Source organism: Coffea eugenioides, chromosome 10 (genome assembly GCF_003713205.1).
Source record: "Coffea eugenioides isolate CCC68of chromosome 10, Ceug_1.0, whole genome shotgun sequence".
In the NCBI taxonomy this organism is placed as follows: domain Eukaryota; kingdom Viridiplantae; phylum Streptophyta; class Magnoliopsida; order Gentianales; family Rubiaceae; genus Coffea; species Coffea eugenioides.
Genome location: NC_040044.1, coordinates 37,833,195 through 37,855,256, shown reverse-complemented (window position 1 = coordinate 37,855,256; position 22,062 = coordinate 37,833,195). Strand labels below are relative to the sequence as shown.

General features: G+C 35.6%; 2 protein-coding genes and 1 long non-coding RNA gene across 3 annotated transcripts; 2 read left to right on the top strand and 1 right to left on the bottom strand.

The window, feature by feature from the left end:
- Positions 1–1,746: 1,746 nt before the first annotated feature.
- LOC113749976 (salicylic acid-binding protein 2-like) lies at positions 1,747–2,753 on the top strand. Its single transcript, XM_027293871.1, has one exon. The coding sequence runs from the start codon at positions 1,759–1,761 to the stop codon at positions 2,590–2,592; it is 834 nt and encodes a 277-aa protein (XP_027149672.1). The 5' UTR covers positions 1,747–1,758; the 3' UTR covers positions 2,593–2,753.
- Positions 2,754–7,120: 4,367 nt separating this feature from the next.
- Positions 7,121–8,511, bottom strand: LOC113749733. Its single transcript, XR_003464573.1, has 2 exons — positions 7,685–8,511; positions 7,121–7,581 (listed from the first exon to the last, which is right to left on the bottom strand). It is a non-coding gene; the product is annotated as an uncharacterized LOC113749733 (long non-coding RNA).
- Positions 8,512–19,268: 10,757 nt separating this feature from the next.
- Positions 19,269–20,806, top strand: LOC113748926 (non-functional pseudokinase ZED1-like). The gene has a single exon (XM_027292526.1). The coding sequence runs from the start codon at positions 19,549–19,551 to the stop codon at positions 20,575–20,577; it is 1,029 nt and encodes a 342-aa protein (XP_027148327.1). The 5' UTR covers positions 19,269–19,548; the 3' UTR covers positions 20,578–20,806.
- Positions 20,807–22,062: the final 1,256 nt, after the last annotated feature.

Sequence of the window (22,062 nt, the reverse complement as noted above, 5' to 3'; positions counted from 1 at the left end):
TTTCCAAGTGAAGCATAGCAACTATGCACTTCTTACCATTAGCACTCTACGTTTGAATGTGAACTTTGAGATGTGAATGTCATTATGATAGGATTTGTTTTACAGAAATTAGTCATTTGAAATCATGTAAGATAATTATAAAAAAAAACTAAGTTAGTTTTCAAACTAATATAATTTTAGGTCATATCAAAAAATTATTAGACATATTACGTTAGTTATAGATTTATAAGATAATTTTTTTCCAATTTCCAATAAAAAGATATTTTACGTCATCGAATTATAATTTATACTCAATTAATTAGAGTAAAAATGTCAAGTGATACCATTCACTAATTGATTGTTTTCGTATATCATACTTTAGGAACATCTTTGGCACAAAAATTACCGAAACAAATACTTGCAACGTGGAATGCATGTACTCCTATGCCAGTCTTTACAAGGACATCAATTGCGAACATGAAAGATTACGTGTTTGAAATGCAACCTTTTGTACAAAATGTATTTACGTAACATTGATTAATGCTTGTAACAATGGCCCTGTTTGGAAGCCAGTTTTTTGGACAAGTTTTTTACCTACTAGTTTTTTAACAACTTTTGCTACAGGAATCCCAAAAAACTTCTCAAAATTTTTTTCCTACACACCTCAAAATACCCAAAACACACCCAAAAAAATTCCTTTCCCTTTTTTCCTTCTTCCTCCCCCATCCCAACCCGGCACCACCGCCGTATCGTCCCTCATCCTGCGCGTGCGTTGCGGCTGGGACGCGAGCCTCAGCTGCGTTTGGTGCATTGTGGAGAAGAGGAAAGGCTGAGCCTGGGCTGCGTCTGGTCGCGAGCTTGGGCCTGCCAGAGCGTCTGGTGTGGCTGGGCTGCAGGGGAAGGGTAGAGGGGAGGAGAAGGGCAAAGGGCGGGGAAAGGGCAGGGTAGACGGCAGTGGGCGAGGGAAGGGGGAAAGGGAGGGCAGAGGAGTGGCGGGGAAAGGGCAGTGGGCGGGGGAAGGGAGAAAGGGAAGGGGGAAGGGGGCAGAGGGGTGGCTGGGGAAGGGCAGTACAGCGGGCGGGGGAAGGGGGAAAGGAGGGCAGAGGCAGCAGTGGGCGGGGAAAGGGAGGGCAGAGGCGGGAGAGGGCAGTGGGCGGGGGAAGGGGGAGAGAGAGGCAGAGGGTGGCGGGGGAAAGGGCAGTGGGCGGGGAAGGGGAAAGGGAGAAGGGGGAAGGGAGGGCAGAGGCAGCAGTGGGCGGGGAAAGGGAGGGCAGAGGCGGGGTGGCGGGGGAGGGCAGTGGGCGGGGGAAGGGGAAAGGGAGGCAGAGGGGTGGCGGGGGAAAGGGTAGTTGGCGGGAGAAGGGGGAAAGGGTGTTGCTGCCGGGAGGTAACGAGGAAGAAGAAGAAGAAGAAGAAGAAAGAAAAGAAAAAGAAAGAGAAAAAGAAAAAAAGAAAAGGAAAAAAAGTTTTTCACTATACAAACAAAATTTTCATCCTACAAAAACTTCTAAAAAATTTTTTTAACAACTTCTACAGTGCACTACAGTAAAGTTTTAGACAAACTCCCAAAAAACTCAGGTTCCAAACAGGCCCAATATATGCAAAAAAATGCACCTTCCTCATGAATTTTGTTTTGCGATGCATACACTTTTTTAGAAATTTTCCAAAAAAAATAAAACATACAACTTATGTATTGTTGACTCTCAATATAAAAAGAGCCCTTTGAGAGCAGCTCATGCGCTAACCACAACATCCAATTAGCAAATTCATAAGCTAAGGATGGCAACAAAAGTTTCGCCACCATCGGCACAACTATTCCTGTTGCTTTCCTTGATTCTTTGGCCCTCGATATCTGCAAAATCAGGACACTTTGTGCTCGTTCATGGTGCTTGTCACGGAGCATGGTGTTGGTATAAGTTGGTATCTCTCCTGCAAGATGCAGGGCACAAAGTTACAGCCCTGGACTTGGCTGCCTCCGGGATTGATACAAAACAGGTGTCAGATTTGCACACCATTGACGACTATCATGAACCTCTATACTCCTATCTAAAGGCTCTATCGCCCGATGATAAGGTCATTCTTGTTGGCCACAGCATGGGTGGCTTCGCAGTTTCCTCCGCCATGGAAAGATTTCCTGAAAAAATCGCATTTGCAGTATTTGTTGCAGCACAGATGCTTGGACCTGAGCTGAGTATATACAAGCTCGTGGAGCACTACAATCCGGGGATGGATATATATGGAGACAGCAAATTTACCACAGATGGAAACCCTTTGGATCCTCTTAAAATACTATATCAACATTCACCGCGTCAGGATTTAGCACTTGCATCGTTGTTGATGAGAGAGAGCAAGGCTTTCAATGATGATGAATCAAGACGACAACTTCTAGTTACAAAGGAGAAGTTTGGATCAATTGCTAGAGCTTACTTTGTAGCCGGAGACGATAAGATAATACCAGTAGATCTTCAAAGGTGGATGGTACAAAATAATCCGCCTGATTTGGTTAGAGTAATAGACGGTGCAGATCATATGGTCATGATCTCTAAGCCAGAACAGCTTTACAACTATTTGCTTGAAATAGCTGTGCAGCTCAAGAACTATGCTTCTATCTAGTCTGTCGACATTAGACGTTTAAGGCTTCTTTTGCATATGGTCTTCGACATTTCTTGATGCGTTTGCAGGTGTTTGGACCCTTTCCCAAGTTTCCATTTCAATGTAATTAGTCCCTATTGGTATTGTTTCAATGCTTCTGCGGGCACTAAAATTGATGATAATCATTTCAAGGAAAATTTCTGACAAAGAGCATCGTAGTTAAGATCTTAAATGAAAATGTTAGGGACCACGTCTCACCGACCAGAGGAAAAATGACACACAAGTATAGAAAGATTTCAGTCAAAAAATATATTGAGTTTGCGTGATCCTGACCGATTCTCCCCAGGAAACAATTTTCTCCGTGAAACAGTAAAAGCTTTTGGTTATGGAGTCATATGAATTGTTTTACGTAGCCCACCTACTTCCAGCTGAAAAGTTGCTACAATATCACGTAAGTGTATAGAAACTGCGGGACGATTATGTTCAAATTAACTTGTGTTCTTGTGCTATCCGTAATCGGTAAAATTTCACTGGAAAGCTCCACCAACCCCAACCACCCCAGTCTCGAGACGTCCTCTCCCCTTTTGTTTTCCCTTTTCCTTTTCTTTTCTTAATCAATCAATCAATCATCTATCTATGCCTTTTGCTAGAAGCGATGGACTTGAGATGACCACTCAGCCCTATCCATTCTTTAGCCTTTCTCTCTCATACATTGCCCATCGTGGTCAATGAGATATTTGAAGAGATCCCCATCAAATTCAACTTTCCTGTTGTCCTCTCTTCTTCCATCTCCCTTTTGTTACGGGAGAATAGATGGTGAAAAAATCAGTTGAGCACAAAAAAATGTTTTGATTAAAATAAAATAAAGGAAAGAGGAAAAAGTTTTGATTCTTCTAATTCCTTCACTTTCTTATGCCCGCGTTCTTTTGTACTTTTGAAGAAACCATATGTTGTGGGTTTTGCTGTTTTTTCCCGATAGAGCAAGGGATCAATGATAAATGAGGCATCTTTTTCAGGTTTGAGGTTATATTTAGGAGCGTTTAGCAATGATTTTTTAAATCAATAGCCTATTGTTGTTTTTTTTTTGCTTGAACTATTTTTATCTATCGGTAGACTTCTTGATTTTCAAGTTTAGAAGAGATTTTTGCAATTTTTTGGGACGAAAACAGCTTGGATGAGTTTTCAGGAAAATTGCCTCGGCGAGTTTCTTGCTACAGATTTATGTGTTTTGGACTAATATTGTTACCTAAGCGCTTTTGCCACGACCAATCATAATAACTTTTCATTGCTTATGAAGTGTATATTTGTCTACACGTATTACGACATTTCAACGTTCAGATCCTCGGGTCGCATGGATTACAAGAAGAAAAAAGAAAAGAAGTGGGGAAAATCTCTCTAAGGGTCTTGTTTTCTTGCTTTTTAGGTGGGGAAAAGGAGTTGAAAAGTTGGGGTCATCTTCCTTTTCTGTTTACTGTTGGTACTTAGAGAAAAGAAGGATTTGAGCACCATCCATGCAAGCCTGAACTTTTTTGAGTCTGGAAATGGCTTGTTTCTAACTATTCAAAGTAAATTTTCTATTTAATTTACAAGAAAAACAGATTACTTTTCCCTGTTTCTTCTTTTGTGTGGCAAATGAAAGAAATTTGATAAATTTAGGATTTGAGTCAATAAGCAAAAAAACTGCCAATTGGTATTTAAAGAATTTTCTTCGACCCGATTTATGGCCTTCGCACAGCAATTGGAAAAAAAAAAAAAAGAAAGAAAGAAAGAAGAAGAAGAAAACAAATTTTTGGATTTGTTGAGTATAGAAACAGAAGACGGCGGCAAACACAACAGAAGGAAAAAAGAGATGAATGAGATGCAATTCCAATATTTGACAGGGGAGAGATGATAGCCGTTGAAGCGTCATATTTAGGTGGCCGAATTGCGACCGAAATCTATGGGACCAAGAGTTTGGAGCCGACATTACATTACAGAATGTCTGGCCCATCACCCGACGGCCAACACCGTTGCTACCCCTGCCTTGGAATATGAACTTCTTCAGGTACCCCTGCCTTGGATCAACTCAAGTGGCATCTGTTGTCCGGTTGATAAGGGATTTACTATCTTTTCTGTTGAGAAGGGAATTTTGATAAGGATTTACTAATCTTTTCTGTTGACAAGGGAATTTGCAGCAGTAGCCCACAAAAGTGGGCACCGGATAAATACTACTATCTCGGACAATAACCCACAAAGTATGTACTAAATAAACTCTATTTCATGCAATAATACACCAATCACATGAAAGAATAAGACACACTAGACAAGTCCTGTGCAATGCATCCAAAAGTGCACATTAGATAAATCATTTCCAGCGCAATAATCTGCGACTGAGTAAATCCTACTCCGTGTAATAACCCGCCAATCACATGAAATGGTAGATGCACCCAAGAGTACACATTAGATAAATCATTTCCAGTGCAATAATCTGCAAGAGTACGCACTGAGTAAATCCTACTCCGTGTAATAGCTTGCCAATCACATAAAATGGTAAAACGCACTAGACAAGTCTTGTGTAATGGACAGATGTCCTTGCATATTCTACCGGATAGTACCGTTTGTACACCATTTTACTTCACCATGTTGGCATAATAAAATAACCTTTTAGGAGTTTCTTATTCAATTTCGTTAATTCTATCATTCTATGGGATTCAAGTTCTAATAGTTTTCCTATTTAGAAATGCGTCAAGCAATTAATTATATGGTTGTTTTCTATTCTTCAAGTTTTTCTAGTTATAAATACGGCATGAGTATTTCTCTAAAAGGGTCTACTGAGTTTTTAAAAAGGTATGTACATGTTACTTTTTGGTTTTTTACTTACTATGAATTATTGATTTGGTGAAAAATGTTGATTTCATCAGAACGGAAAAATTATTTGATGATCGTGCTAGTGGGAGTTTAGAATTGTTAGGTGAAGAAATTTATAACAAGAGAAGAGAATACGAGTTTATGATTACTGAGAAGATTTGACGATTACGGTGATAAATGTATAAACATCTTTCAATATTTTGGTCAACAAGAGATTACAGGAAAATTTTTTGCACGGTTCAAAGTTTGTCCTCTGATTGACTATAAGGTGTTGCGTGTAGTGCGAATAGTCATAGAATAAAGATTGCAAGTGATATTGCCCAATGTCTTGCTTTATCTTCATACAGCATTTCCTACGCCCCCCCCGGTTTGCATAAATTATCCTTTCAAAAAAAAAAAAAAAGGAACCATAGAATTTTCTTACATTTATCACTTATTATGTACAAATTTGAGTACAAAGTAGATTTACAGTTATTGTTTCAATCTTAAGAGTTCTCCTCTCGAGTGCTTCATCCTTGCTTTCCAGAAGAACTAACCACGAGGGGATGAAATTTCATAAAAGATTCACAATTACTTAGTTAAAATAATTAATTTTGTAATTTTATGCATTGACATCATTGTCATAACATCTTTACTAATAAAGGGTTAGACTTAGACTCAGGAAGTTTGCAACTAAAAATTTTTAAAATTCTAGTGCAAACTATATATTGAATATTCATTTTAGGGTAAATTACACTAAGGGTACGTTTGGTTCTACAGAATTAGAATTGAATTAGAATTGAAATTCTATAGAATTGGAATTCTATGAATTGGAATTCCAAGTCATTTCAATTCTTTCGTTCGGGAAATGCATAGAATTGATACGGAATTTATTTGAAATTCCAAATCCTTTGTTTGCATGAGAGAAGAATTCATTAGGAATTAGAATTGTTTTCATGAAACATTTGCTTACATAATTTTTTTTCTTTTTTCTATATAATAATTTTTTTTCCTTACATTTAGCTAATTTTTACTAAAGATTTAAAAGTAAAAATCAATTTGTGCCTTTAATAATTTATTTTTTCCCACTCGTATGTCAATTTCTTGGTGAACATTTCCAGACTTAGGTTGTGCTAAGCACAGCATTAGCGAGACGTGTCAATCTGACTGCCTTCTTTTGTTCAACGTATGCTATAGATATTGGCATCCAACCAAAACTGGACCTCACCCCCTTAAAAGTAAATCCCCAATGACACTAGCATATTTCTTAAACCATGGTAGAATACCAGATAGTGAATTAGTCACAAATTACCTGACCCAAGAAAATAGTGAAAAAGAAGACAAAATATACAAATCGACTTTTTTGGTGATAATCAAGTAGGGTAAAATTTATGACTCTACCAAAAAGTGTAGAATAGATCTCAATCATGAAGACAAAGTTCCGAGACTTGTTTTTGTAACACAATATAACAAATACACGGCCGAACCTTTGTACTAATATTTACCAGCTTCTTTGGAGGAGATATTGGAAAATACAAAACTTAAGACTGTCAGATGACCAATTCACACACAGTCAAGTACTTGCTAAATAGAATAATATCTGTCATCCATTCTTTAGTGAGTGTGCAGACTTGTGGAAGATAAAAACCAACAGAATACAGGAAGAGCACTTATACAAAATCTCCTTAACTTTGAAAAAGAATGCAAAGGTTCATGTAACTCAAGGACAAGTCAGGGCATCAACACAGGCAGCTATGTTAATCTCAATATCTAAAATGCTAGTTCATCAGACAAAAGATCCAATGTTCCATTCTTATCATCTCAAAAACAGAGAAAATAGCTGAAATACTCTCTAGAATCTTTCTATAATCTTGTTTTGATCCATTACATAAAAAACAAAGAACTCATCAGAATTTAAAAAGTCATGGATACACGATGGAGTAGTAACAACTTCTACTTGCTCTACTTGGGCTTCCAGCAATCAGCTCAACTTCTTCTACAAAACAACTTCAACTGGAGATTACCAAAAAAAATCAATTACCAATGCACATTTACCATCCAATTTGTTTCCTTGGTTCATTTGGTCAATAAAACAGGTGCCCATTACACGATCCATTTCAGGAGTCCAAGTGAAATACCCTTTGCCTTTCCCTTTTGACTGAGATGTTGCTTCAGATGCCATATCTGAGGCAGATATGCACCAGAAAAACATCACAATGTCATGTTCTTAAGAACATATTTAATAGCTACTGCATTATAGAACTAAAAATGAAAGGCAAATATGCACCTGAAAAATTCATACATATGTTAAATGAAGAAAAACTCATTCAGTGCCAAGTAGGAGAAGAGGTCTCAGGAGTCAAGTAAGAGAATTTTAGAATGCAACCTACATCAGAGTAGGATATCAAACAGCCAATCGCAACCTAAATGAAAACTCCAACATCGTCATGTGACATGTTCTTCAGAAATAGACATTAGTACAACATATGAAAATGATCGACTGCTGAAAATAAGCTTAAGAAGCATTGAGAATGAGGATACAACACAAATCTCACAGGTTCTTAATATCTTCACAACTCATAGCACTTCTCCTGTTCAGTTATGAAAATGCATAGCTAGAGTTAAGAGCTAATACATCATAGAATCACATGCAGGAATTCGGTGGTGGAGGCCATCGGAATGCGAGTTCATTTATGTTAGCCTCTACTGAGTTTAAGAAGTGGAAGGTTCATGGTGATGCCTTGACCAATGCGGCAATTTAGAATATTTTATGCATGTCATGTAGATGGTGTAAGATGCTCTAATCATTGTTGATTCTATTATCAATCCATGTGAATCAAATCCAACAGTAATCTATATAGATAGTACGTTAAAGTTTCTTCTGTTAGATTTTTTCCTGTTTAAAGAGAAGTAAGAACTTTTTCTTCTGTTACCTCCTAGAAGCATAGAAGCCATAACATTCTGTGTTAAATCATTTGCAGAGTTGATCTGCTTAGTGTCTCGCAGGTAAAATCTGTCAAGAACAGAAGCAGCCTGAAAGTTGGGGCGCAGTCATGCTAAGTCGCTCAAAGTGTCACTTCAAGTGTTAATTCAAGCTCTAATTCGTATGCTCAAAGATTATTCCGCTGCTCAAATTTAGATATCTTTGGTCTACTTTTTTTTCTTTTTTACAAAATAACCCACTTAATTTTTTAAAGTGATTATTATATTAATTTTTATTTAAGATAAACTGAACTTTGTTGTATAACCATCTACTGCAAACTTTTCCATACCTCAGAGAACTCTGTCCCAGGGATTTTCAATTGATTCATTCTTTACAGTCATAACTAAGCTTTCCAATCTGAAAAAGTTGTCATTAGTATCCCTGGGAATATGGGGACCATTGCCTGCCAAGGTTGATAGGCTTGATTCTCTAGAGGTGCTAAACATTAGTTCCAACTTCATTCAGGGTGGCATCCCCCCAGAGATTGCCACATTCAAGAATCTGAAAAGTCTTGTTTTGGCTTATAATCTGTTAAATGGAAGTATTCCCGATCTGAAAGGCCTATCACAGCTTGAAGAGCTAGATATCAGTAACAATCCTCTTGGTCCTAAGTTTCCTTCTTTAGGCAACAACCTAGTACGTATCAATCTTAGGAGCATGGCTTTGAGATCCCAAATTCCTCCAGATTTCATTCTAATTCTATCATTTCACACCCAAAATTTTTATGTCCAAATCGATTAAAATATTTTATAACTTTAAAAAAATCCCCTGAAAATCATTTTTCATATGGGGTTCATATCCGGAAAATAATTTCACAACTACTCTCGACTAAATATAATTCAGTGTGTGCAATCATCTAAAAATCGAAGCAAAGGAGAGCTTTTAGTTGTTACCTTCCGGACTGAAGAACCCAGTTCGTGAAAATTAAGCACGGGTAAGTAGAGAGCACTCGGAGCAGTCTTGCGATTGGTGAGGGATAGCCGGAGAAGCAAAAAGCGATGCCGGAGACGGTGGTGGAAGAGGCAAAATGTTAGGGTGGAGGTGAAGGCGATGACGCAGAGCAGAAGCAGTTGCGGTTGAGGAAAAGTGATCGAGAGAGAGGGCTGCTTACCTAGTTGACCCGATTTCAATTTTTTACCCACAAGATCCGCGTGTAGACCCGTTTCGCAGGGTTTAGTTGTGGAATTGGAATTAGAATTCTTTTGGTCCAGTAAAGAATTCAAATCATGGAATTGGACCCCTATAGAATTCAGATTCAATTCTAATTCTTTGACCGAAGCAGTATCCAAACAACAGATTTGGAATTGGGGCCTCAATTTCAATTCTAAACCTCAATTCCATGGGAAACCAAACATACCCTAAGCTCTCTTCTAGTTCTCGCAAAAGTTAAGAGTTGTGTCCTCTTGATAGTTTTGACTTTATAAGTTTACTCTTTGGTTTTCTTGTGCACGATTTTTATACTAAGCAAAAAGGAGAAAAAGTTTTACTAAAAGAAGGAAAAAAGGTAGAATAGAGAGATTTATTCATTCAAATTGAAGACCTATATTATTTATTCTTTCAGTATTTTTTATTTTCACCAATCAAAATAAAAAGGTATATACATGTACCTATTTCTATAATAACGCGGGTTAAAATGAAAATTAGGTGTCTCCAAACCATTAGACTTGTCAAATCCTTTAAACTAGTGAAATCTCAAGTAATATATACACGAATATGATATAATAGAATCAAGCTAATGTATACCTACATTTAAAAATACAAGAACTTAATTGAAAAGTCAATGAGAAAATTGATGGAGGACCAACTTTTATAGCTATACACAATTAATTGTCATCAGTTTTTTTCAACATGTATCATATATCTAATGGTGATAATATACAGACTGATATTATATATAAGATTAATCCATATTAAAGTAAATCTTATATGTACTGTCAGTACGTATATTAACTCTTTTGTTCAAAGTACTACTTCGCTAGCCCTTAATGTTGCAATAATGGGAACATCTTTCCTCACAGTTTCCACTTTCATTTGCATCTGTCATGATAAAACAAGGAGTTAGTATACTTGCATGTTTAGCATGTAAAATTGAAAATAAAAGCAAAAATTGTTTAAACCAAAAGTAAATAAAATTTTAATTTTTGTTTTTATCATCGTTCTAACTCATTGAATGTGGTTTCTCATGTCTAGTTTTACAATAATTCTTCTACTTTTCACATTGTGCTAATCAAAGGGTTGGTACAGCTTAGTAATTGATAATTGGAAGTATCCTACATCAGTTATTTTTTTGAAGGGTTGGCCATAGACCATTAGTCCCATCCATGGTAAATTTTTTGCATGGTAACCAGGCCAAGACCCTTAGGTCATGACAACAGTTTGATATCATAAACATTGGGGAATCAAAAACTTTATATAGTGGTATTTAGGACCAATTCCTAAATTTGACAAACTAAATTGTGATATCAGCTAAGATGACTATGGTTCAATGATAGTGGAGTGATTAGGGGGTGGCAGGGGAGGAGAGAGGAGGTGGTTGCAGCAGCACAAAATAATTTTTTCTACTATCTTCAAAAATACCATAAAAAACACATTGCAAACTCTAAAAATACCAAATCAAATGTCTTATTAAAACACCCATCTACAGCTTGGGTTTAATAAAAATACCCCCAAAAAACAACTCCTATAACTCCTCTTTTATTTTTTTTTCACTAAGGCTTTTTTTAAATTGCATGAACTTAATGACACACCCTTACAATTATAGTTGTTGCCCTCACACAAAAGCAAAAACATTTGAGGGGGGAGGGATGGGTTGGGTGGTACGGAGGGAGGGAGTATAAGTGAGAGGTTTCGGGTTCGAGTCCTCCAACTTATACTAAAAAAAAAAAGCAAAAACATTTGTTACTACATTACCGACAGTAATCTTAATGTCAAGCTACCCTTTTTTGGAATAAGATATAGTATTAAATAAGAAAGAATACCAAATAAAGGTACCATTCAAAAAACACTTTACGAATGTGTTAAGTAATAGAAAATGTTTGAAAAAAAACATGTATTGTTCTTTTTTCTATTTAAATTTCAGTTTTTTAGTAAGGTACTATTTTATTGATTCAATTTTAAAGATAACATATCATTCCCTTATGAAAAAAATTAGTTTCTTTTTCAGTAGAAGATTATTTCATCAATAAACAGACCAAATGATTGGTTTTTAATACTTGAACTATAGATGTCTTTCCCATGTAGTTAGAACAATAAAATCCCTTTCAATTTAAATGTTAATTCAAAATATTAGACCGCATAAAAGCTTTTCATTAGGAATTCTCTTTTTACCTATAATTCAAAAAGAAAACTTTCTTTTGTAAAATGAACAAAATAAATAATAAAAGACAAAATAGATTTTCTTTTTGACATAGGGGTTAAATCAACTAAATGTTCAACATGGATTTGTTACAATGCTAAACTAGCTTCGAAGAATTAACATTCTCTAATTTATAGAAAATGGAAGTTTAAAAATTCCATAATCTTGTCTTGGTTTATTCAATTTGAAACAGATTTCAATTCAATCTTTTAATTTTTGATTAATTACAAAATGTACAAATTACCCTAAAATGAGAATAGATAGAAAATATAATTTATGAACAAATAAGCCCTTGAGTGTACCTTTTTCCCTCAAGGCTGTACCTTCTTCTCCTTTTCTTGCAATCTGTGCATGTCAGTTATAAAATCAGATTCAGTTTTGGGGTTGTGAAGTTAATTGTGTGACATTAGAAAAAAACTGAAAAACTTAGGCTGCAGATGAATCCAATTGTAAAATAATCTTGGGGCGAAAAAGAGAAACAAATATTTTATGAGGGGGCACTTTGAATTACAAAGAAAACATCGCTCAGTCACCGACCATGAGAAATTTGAAATACCCGACCGTTAATTCTCAAAAGCCCATCTCCTTATATAAACCCTCCTATTCTCCCCAGCCTTTCCCCCTTCATTTCTCTCATCAAAGCTGATATTCACCATCTCTCTCCCTACCTCTCTGTCATTTCAAAATTTGTGTACTTTTTTAAAAATATTTTTTCCCAAATTATAACATTCAATTTGGGCCCAATTATATATTTTTTTGACAAGATTTTCAGAGTTTTCTTTGAACAAGTTCTTGGTTTCCACAAATTATTTGTGTAGCATTTGTTTTCCAGAAGAGATGGGGGATTGGGTGTGTATTTCTGTGTGTGAAAATGGCGGAGAAAGAAAGATGCAAATTCAGGGGTTTTTGATTGGATCATATGCCAATTTAAGATTCAGGTAAACTTTTGCTATTTAATCATCTGGAAAGACTCATAACTTTGTAACGGCACTGTCTTTTTACTTGATTGTCATCTATTAACCATGTTGATTATTGATCAATGACTGTCAAGAATGTTTTAGATTGCTCGCTTGTTGTGGACATAGATTGGAAGTGCCTCTGTTTTGCATCAACGTTTCTCTTGCATCATGTCTTTTTCAATTGCTTATGTCTGTTTCCTGTTCAAAGTTCTTATTTAAGTCTGATGGTTCTTGGCTATTCATTCATATTATTGTTTCAGAGCCCTAGATGCTAGTTGTGGTTGGTAAAAGGTGCAAATCTGTTCCATTTGTAATGTGACAAATTGGAATTCAGTTTTCCAGGTGAGTTTGACTTATACTCTCATGTTAGTTTGATTGTGCCACATAATAATGTCCAGAGCAATATTTCAGGGCTTTTTTCTATATAAACATGAGCTATTGTTGGATTTAGTATCCTGATTTTAGTTAATATATGAATGCTGAGTAGCTTTGCTGCATACTCATGAATTATTGGTTGATGTATGAGCTTCAAGGAAATGGATTCCTTGTCTAACTTCTATTACATCCATCTACTTTATTAATTTCAACTCTGTTTTTAGTATATGTGTAATTATGCGTCTTTTTTGTATTTGTTTGTAGTTTTTGTGATGACTTGTGCTTTTAATTTTCATTAACTAATGCCTATCAGTGTATAGGGTTTAAGGTGTTGACTATTGTGCTTTCTGGGGTCCATTAATTGGCTGGTTTATTTGTCTCAAATTATTAGCAATCTGACATCCGGGTACCAACCGATCATGATTCTGAAAATGTATACACTGTTGCAGTTCTGTCGATTCTTTCAAGTTGCTTGCGTTTCTTTAGATCTCAATTTGAGAGTGCTTCTTGCTTTGAGTTTTTTTCATGGGGATACTTATAATTTTTGCCATCTTCTTTATGCCTCTTGGGCTATAGTGATTTTGTTTTCACAATTCCAGAATTGATAGTTGTTCTTAAAATGCAGAGCCGTTTTTTTTCATGTGATAAGCCATGGTTGGGTTTTATTAGTGGTTAAATTGGGATGCTTTTAGATACAACTCTTCAATTAGTAATTTTTCAAATATGCACTTGTCCAATGTCTTAGGACAGTTTTGGCCTGTCATGTAGAAGAAGAAGTTATTGTTGAAAAGTTTACTGACTTTAGGTACTAAGTACAGAATAGAATAGATGCAGAATCATACATAGTTTATGGGATGATTTATGAGGTTTGAAGAAGATTGGCACCTTGTTTAAGTTCCCTTAGATGGTTCCATTACTATATCATTAATTGAAGAGGATCTGCTTTTCTGTTTGAGGTCATGCATTATTTTAAGAGTACTGGCTAAATAATATTTTTCTTTCTGAGCATGAGCAATGTTATTGTTTGGCTTTTGAGATTTTAGTAAATGAATTTTGAATTATCATGTTGCAGAATCACGATTTAGGTTTATAAGCTTAGAGGAGGATTGATTCATCATGAAATACTTCTTTGTATTTGTTTTACTGTGTCTTTTGGAATTAAAGATCATTTTCTTTTATTAGATTGGTTAAAAATAATCTACATCCTGCAAAATTGCCGGAAGCCAAGAAGCTCTTGGGATTTGTTATTCCCTGATAGCACCACTTTTTGTTGTTTTAGTTGTGTGATTGAAGTCAATAGATACACGTTGCTGAATCTTTGTGATGCAGAATCATATGTTGTTTGATATATATAATAGGAAACATATTGGAAGAAAATTGATTCCTTGTGTTTTCTCTGACATTGGTTCATTTTTTTGTACACAATTAAACATGATCATGTATAGTTATTTCAAACATACCCTTGTACAAAAATTGGTTATCTATGAACTAATTGTATTTGGTTTGAGGCATCATGATACGTTGCAAACATAAATCTTGTTGATTAAGTCTTTCTCCACATAATGTACCAGCTAGTGTGAATGTTAGAGAGACAAGTGGCCTTTTCAGTGTAGCCTGTAGTTGCTTCTTGAATCCAACATTTGTGCTGTAGCACTACATGGATCTCATATGTGATTCTCTTTGATAACAAGCCACTTCATTTGTAGCATCAAAATACTCTCCAATCACAAGTCTCGTTGATTAAATTTTTCTCCATATCTAATACAGCTAGTGCGCGTCTGAGAGGCTGCTGCTTGTATAATTAGATGCTTTATTCAAGAGAACTAAGTGGCCCTCTAGTTTAGGCTGCAGTTGATAGCTTTTCTGTTGGAGAACTTGGATAGCGTATCCGTTTTCTCTTTGATTACAAGCCACTAAGAGGCTCTACCCTTAGCTCAGATTACTTGGAGTATCCTTTTTGTTTTGGCACCACATAATCACCAAGTTGCTACAGAAACGTGATGTGGAACTTTCTGCATGGAAACTATTAGATTTACTGTTAATTTGCAATGATAGGCTGGAGACCAAAGCCATATATATAGGATGCGGTTGTCTGTATTTACTCTTGAACTACTAAACTTTATCTTTTGCTATAACTGCAAGCTTATTCTTGTTTTGATCATTTAGTGAGTGGTTTAGTCTATGACATCAGTTTAAAGAAGTGATATAGGTATAGATTTAAATTCCCATTCAGGTAATATATGCCTGGAAGTGCACCAGACATGATGGTTCAAATTGACCTTTTTTTTCTTTTGGTATAGGATTTTAAGATTGTAAATTGTGACTAGCTGCAGATTAATAACTTTTTTTTATTCAAATCATTATCTGGTCGAGAGTAACATTTTATAGCTTAGAGAGAGAAGAAATAAGCTTGGAGCATTTTAGTTTCTGTTATTTCCTCTTAAGTTTTTCTCATATGAGCTATAATTTGCTTTTCTTGTTCTGGTCAACATTCACTGGTTTCACTGCCATGATCTTTTTTTTTATCTTGAGGGTCCTCCTTCAGTCAGCTTCGGTGAATGATATCTTCTTTTTTCATATTAAATTACATGTTTTGATTTTTTTTTTCTTTGGAATGTCTACAACTTTTGATATGTGTGCTGCTTTGCGACAAGTTCTTCATTCTCAAGATTCTCTATTATCTCTACTTAATAAGACTGTAAGTTTATTCGTGGAAGTGTCCTTGCAATTGTCATGCTTTGTGATTATGTGTTTCAATCCAAATGACTCTTGATACTCATTCATTAGTAAGGAATGTGCTGTGCTTATTGAGTTTTAACTTTGTGAGCTCAATTATGGAGCATATTTAGTTGGTGTTCCTTGAAGTTTGTTCTAGATTTTTAATTTTTTTCCTAGTTGGTGTTTTCTGGGATCTATGAACTTGTTTTAATGGATCATGACTTTGGAAAATGAAAAATCTCTTAAAGAACAGGATATGAAAGTATGTGACAGAAGAATTTAGTCCTGGGATATAGATCAATATTTAGCATCATACAACCTTAGAATATAGGATATACACAGTCAATTGAAGTTGTTTGGTTCCCTTGGTTTCTTACTTTTTGTGAGGTGTTAATACTCTAAAGCAGTGATATTGTGATCACCACTCTTGAAATAGTGCTACTCTTGTCGATGATAGTGAGTGGATATTTCAAGTTTCCTGCTTCGTATGGTCCCAATCTGATAGTGATTTAATTTTAGGGCACTATTAAATGACTTGAGTGATTTTGCTACTGGTGCCATCCGGTTTATAGGATTGAAGGTGTCAACTCTTGTGTTTTCTTGCATCCAATCTTAGGCTTTTGTCTGGTTTTGTTTGTTTCAAATCCCAATTTGCAATCTGACGTCCTAGGACACTATATTTTTTTTCCATGATTCTGAAAATGGAAAGATTGTGTGATACTCACTACATTCATGCAAAATTTGTGATAGATGGATTTAGCATTGACATATAGATAAGGTATACATCTTTTTCATTCTGAATTCTCAATGTACTTAATATTATACTTGAATTGTAGTTGAGTGGAATTTTTGCCACTTATGTGGACTGTTGTAGATTGATTTCTTCTTTTTGTCAGAAGTAAAAGTGATCTTATGTTATAGTTCTTATGGTGATTGTTTCTTGATTGACTCTGTTTGAATTGTGTTTTGTAATGATTTGACTCGATTGAGTGGTTTTAAATTTTTTTTGCTCCTTTTTGCCAATCTAGCAGTCCGGTGTTGCTTCTTTATGAAGATTTACATTTCTGCATCTTGATAAATAATGCTAGTCAGTATACATGATTAAAATTGTTTGCCATTGTGTTTGTGTAGTTTATTTGCTTCAAATCTCGATTTGCAATTTGACATCCTGGAACTATATTTTTCATGATTTTGAGGTTGGAAGGATTGTGATACTAACTTACGAACATGGAAAATTTGTGAGAGAAGGATTTGTTGCTGACTTCTCGATGAAGTATTCATCATTTCCATTCTGATATTCTTTGTATATGCTTAATATTGTACACTTCTTTGGCTTTCTTGGTATTTTAGTTCCTGGTTTGGTGCTATTTGATGATTGTATTATTGTGGTCAATTTGGTTGTGTTTAAGTTTACATAGAAATTGCCGCTTATGGTCATAGTTTCTTGAGTGACTTTATCTGAAGTTGTGTTGTTTTATTAGTGGACTGGATTTTGACTTTGTGAATTATTTTTGTCACCACTCTGTGTGGTGGTACACCTGAATTGTACTTAATTCAGGTGTTAAACAATTATGTGGACTATTTAAGGTTGTTTGCTTCTTTGTCAGATTTTGAAAGTGTTTTTTGTTCATTTGCAATACTCGTGGTTCGTCTCATCTTCTCCATGCCTAATAGACTGGTCATCCGATGGTTGCAGTAGATTCTATGGTACTTTTATGATTGTGATGGATATGGTTAATTTTGAGTAGACAGTCAAATTACTCTTTATGGTCATAGTTTTTTGAGGGAGTCTGTTTGAAGTAGTGCTCGTTAACGATCAGATGGAATTCTGAACTTGTCAATTGCCTTTGTTACTAAAGATGCGGTGAGGCCCCTTAATTCTACTACGTGGATTATTCCATATTGCTCGTTTCTTTGATTAAAGCTTCAGATGGATTTTTGTTCACAGTGGAGACTGCACTTTTCATCATTGTGGTCGATTTGGTCATGTTTAATTATACAAACAAATTGCTTCATATGGTCATCGTTTCTTCAATGTCTCTTGTGTGCTATTTAATGATTTGACTAAATTCTTAAAGTTTCTGATTGCTTTTTGTAACCACTGATGCTTGGTGCACCTTAATTATGTTTCTTTTATGATTGAAAAATCAGTTATGCCTGCTTTGTGATATGAAGTGATGCTTGTTTTACAAGTGTGACCAAAGTACTTTTTGTGGCTATCGGTAAATCAAATGTACTTTAGTGGCACTTTCAGATTTCTTGCTAGATTGTCTCTCTCAGATATTGCTAGTTTTATCACATTGATTGTTGTTCGTGGGGATATTTGTATCTTCTTTATGTCTCATGGACTGTGACCATTTCTCCACATCGTTCAAGATTGATACTAGCTCAAATAATGAAAATATGTTAATTTTCTGATTTGAAAAGTTTTGATTTGCTATCTTAGTCATTAATACGCGATGCTGTAGTCATTAATGGTAGTATTGTAGGTACTCTAAATAGCTTTAGTTTTTCTCACAAGTTGCTTCTGCTGTGTGGTGGGTTTTTGCATTTTCTAATTTTACAACATAAAAATGCATACTTTGTTGGAAAGCTTGCAATTGCTTGCAAGGACATTTAACATGGTGATTCCTGAACGGCTTACCTTTCTGTTGAACTTTTGTGCGAATCCTTGATTTAACATAACATTTGTGCCGACATAAGATATAACTAGTTGATTTAGTTATCTGTTTTGGTTTTTTGTATTGTCTATATTGTAGTATAAACTAGAAATTGTGGTTCTTGTTTCTAGTTTTGCTTTTGGTTCCTATGGGGAATTATAGTCATATTTTACTGTCTGTGCTTATTGCCATGAGAATTGGATGAATAACGCAGGTTTTCAAGTTTGTTTACAACATGCTAAGGGGAAGAGAGAGAGAGGGAGGGATACAGAGAGGGAGAGAGAAAGATAAGAAGAAGAAGAAGCAAAGAATATAGATATATATATGTATATATGTATATATATATGTCTATATATATATATGCATATATGTATATGAACATATACATATACATATATTAATAATTTTACTCAGATTAATTTAACCTAGTTTAAATGCTACTTTTTAGCAAATTAGATTCCTTTGTGTTTGATAAATATTGTTTATGCATGACCAAGGATGATGATGCCTAAAATTTCTAAGTTTATATTCTAGAAATTCTAATTGAGCTTCACACTGTTCTACTGATTTTAATTGATTGAGTACGTGTGTAAAAGAGAAATATTTCCCGTGCTTTACTGTTGCGATTTGATGTATGTGAGGAAAAAAGGTAATAAGGAAATGTGATCACGGAAAACGACGTAATGTTCCGACGGAAAACCGCAATCCAAACAAGACCTAAATTTTCTGCTGCAATAATTTTACTTGTCCAATCAATAATTGGTAATAAAAAAAGTACCAAGTGATTGACATGCAGGTCCCTTGATAGGGACTGAGCCACGGTGCCGGCAGTTTTTCCACTCCAATCTTATCTCAAATCAGTAGCCTAAAAGTAAACTGCAGGTAGTAGCTGATTTTCCAGGAAATTCAAGAGAAGCCCCCCAAGCAAGTGGCAACTGCTTGGAAATTGGAACTGTCTTCGTTCATACCTTGAATATCATATGTTGTTGTTTACTAGGAATGCTTTTCTGTGCCCAATATTGACATCATCTCATAGTTCCAGATTTCCAAGTTCGCCAATTTTCCTACTCCAATTCCTTTCCTGAGTTCTAACTTCCAACCATGGATAAACTGAGAAACGTTTTGCCGTTCTATAAGCGAAAAGAGGAGAAGGAGCACTTTCGCCACAATGGAAGTTTACTGCTGGAGGGACTAATTGGTTGTTTTGGTGGGCGGTACGAGCTTCCCATTCGAAGCTTCACTGCCAGAGAACTCATCAGGGCAACCAATAACTTTTCAGAACAGGTCAATCATATTGACCTTCATGGTCCGAAGTGTTTCAGAGGGGATTTGCAAGGCCGACCCATTTCGGTTCAATTTGATGGGGTAGGAAGTAGGGGGTCTGCTGCTGAGTTTATCATTCGCGGCATAGTTGTCAATTCACAAATGGGTCACCTCAAGAATGTCTTACATCTTATAGGCTGCTGTTTGGAATTCGAGCTTCCTGCTGCGGTGTATGCTTATGCTCCTGGGATGGAATCTCTTACTCATTCCCTCAGCTATCCCCGTAATGGTAAACTACTTTCTTGGAAAAGTAGAATAAAGATTGCAAGTGACATAGCCAACGTCTTGCTTTATCTTCATACAGCATTTCCTTCACCAATCATTTTTCGGGATTTGACATTAGCCAGCGTGATATTGGACAATAGCGGAGTAGCTAAATTATTTGACTTTGAATTATCGATATCCCTTCCCCCTGGAGAAGAGAAGGTTGAAGATCACATTCGTGGCACTTTAGGATACGTCGACCCTGAATACATGATGTCAGGCTTTGTGACCGAGAAGAGTGATGTGTTCAGCTTAGGGGTACTTATCCTTATGCTAATTACTGGAGAAACACGTGTGTTCAAGGACGGTGAACCAACAATACCTTATTTCAAACGCCGCTTAGAGAATGATCAACTCAAACATATTCTGGATCCCAAGAGTTTTGAAGAGGAAGGCTACAACGAACACGAGATAGAGCAGCATTTGTTGCCTTTTACTAATCTTGCTTTGAGATGTACAGAAGAAAAAGGAGAAGATAGGCCAGATATGATCGAGGTTGCAAAACAGCTCCGCCAAATCGAGAAGTCTGTGCGCAATTATTAGCTCTACCATCCTCATTTATCTAGCCGGTGGGATCAATGATTTGATGGTCTTGCCATCTTTTTTGATCTCGTAATGTCTGTGTGTAGTGTTTCCTTTATCCATATTCAGACATCTCCAGATGTCAGGATCTGTGCTTATTTTGCAAATCTCTGAAGTATGTTCTGGATTTTTGCACCCTTCCTTGTCTCTAGTAGCTATTAATGAAATTGAATAAGATTTTGAACTGCAACTGTCTACAAAAATTGTTCTTTTGGAATTTCTTCATCACTCTCCTAGGAATATTTTTACACCAGGTGATTGAAACTATACTGCCATAAAGTCCAAAGAAAACTACTTATAGGACAGTAAAGGGTAATTAGCTTGGACTTCATTATTAGACAATTACTTGCATATCAACTTTCAAGCCAAGTTGGAAAAGTGAACAAGTCATGATTCAAACTTCCGAGTACCATTCTAGTTTTGCATCAACATGGATCTGATTGGATATCATCATTAAAATGGCAGGACACTACTTGATATTTGTGCTGTTGACTTGAAGATATATGTATAATCCATGTCAAGCTAGTTTTATTGGAAACCGAGTAGAAGCTCGCAATTAATGGTAGGATGTTTCTTTGCACATGCCTTCTATATCTATTTCCATCCGATTGTAGCAGCCATACAAGTTTGAGATACAACCATATGCTTCATGGCACTGTGTTATTTGTATGTTCTGAGCTGTAAAGTTGCTTCTCACAGAAATACTAATAGTCCTCTACGGAACAAACCATAAATGTCCTACCGTTTCTTAAACCAGGTAAGGATAAAGAGAAAGGCGAACAATCGTACCTTTCAAGAATGGAAGTTCAGAATTGGAGGACATTGTTGCTTCTTTTATTTGGTTGGTGGACGGTACAGCATTCAATTCAAAGCTTTGCTGCCAAGGAACTCATAAGTGCAATCAACAAATTTTCTGGAGGAGTTCATTAAATTAACATCACTGGCATGTTTGCAGGTAATTTGAAAGAACAAGCAGTTTTAGCTTAATTTGTACTGGACTAAAAATAATTCTTCTTGGTATAAATGAAACTAAACTGCCCCTATTCGAATTATACGCAACGTATTCATTCGAATTAAATATTTGAGAGTATAGGTTTTGTATTTAACAAAAATTAAATATTTGAGTATTACTCTCAAATATTTAATTTTTGTTAAATATAAAACCTACCAGTTTCCCTTCCGTAAAAATATTAATGTAACACTTTTTCAATTTTAGTTACAAACATTTATATATTTAATATAAATTAAATGATTTGGAATAAATGCCCATAAAGAGCCAATACTTTACTCATCTAATGGATGAAAGTCATAAAGAATTAATACCTTATGGGCCATTTCTTTTTTTTTTTTTAAACATTTAATTTATATTAAATAGAGAATCTACCGATTTTCGTTTTGTAAGAATATTACTGTAACACTTTATGAAAGTAAAATATCCATAAAGAG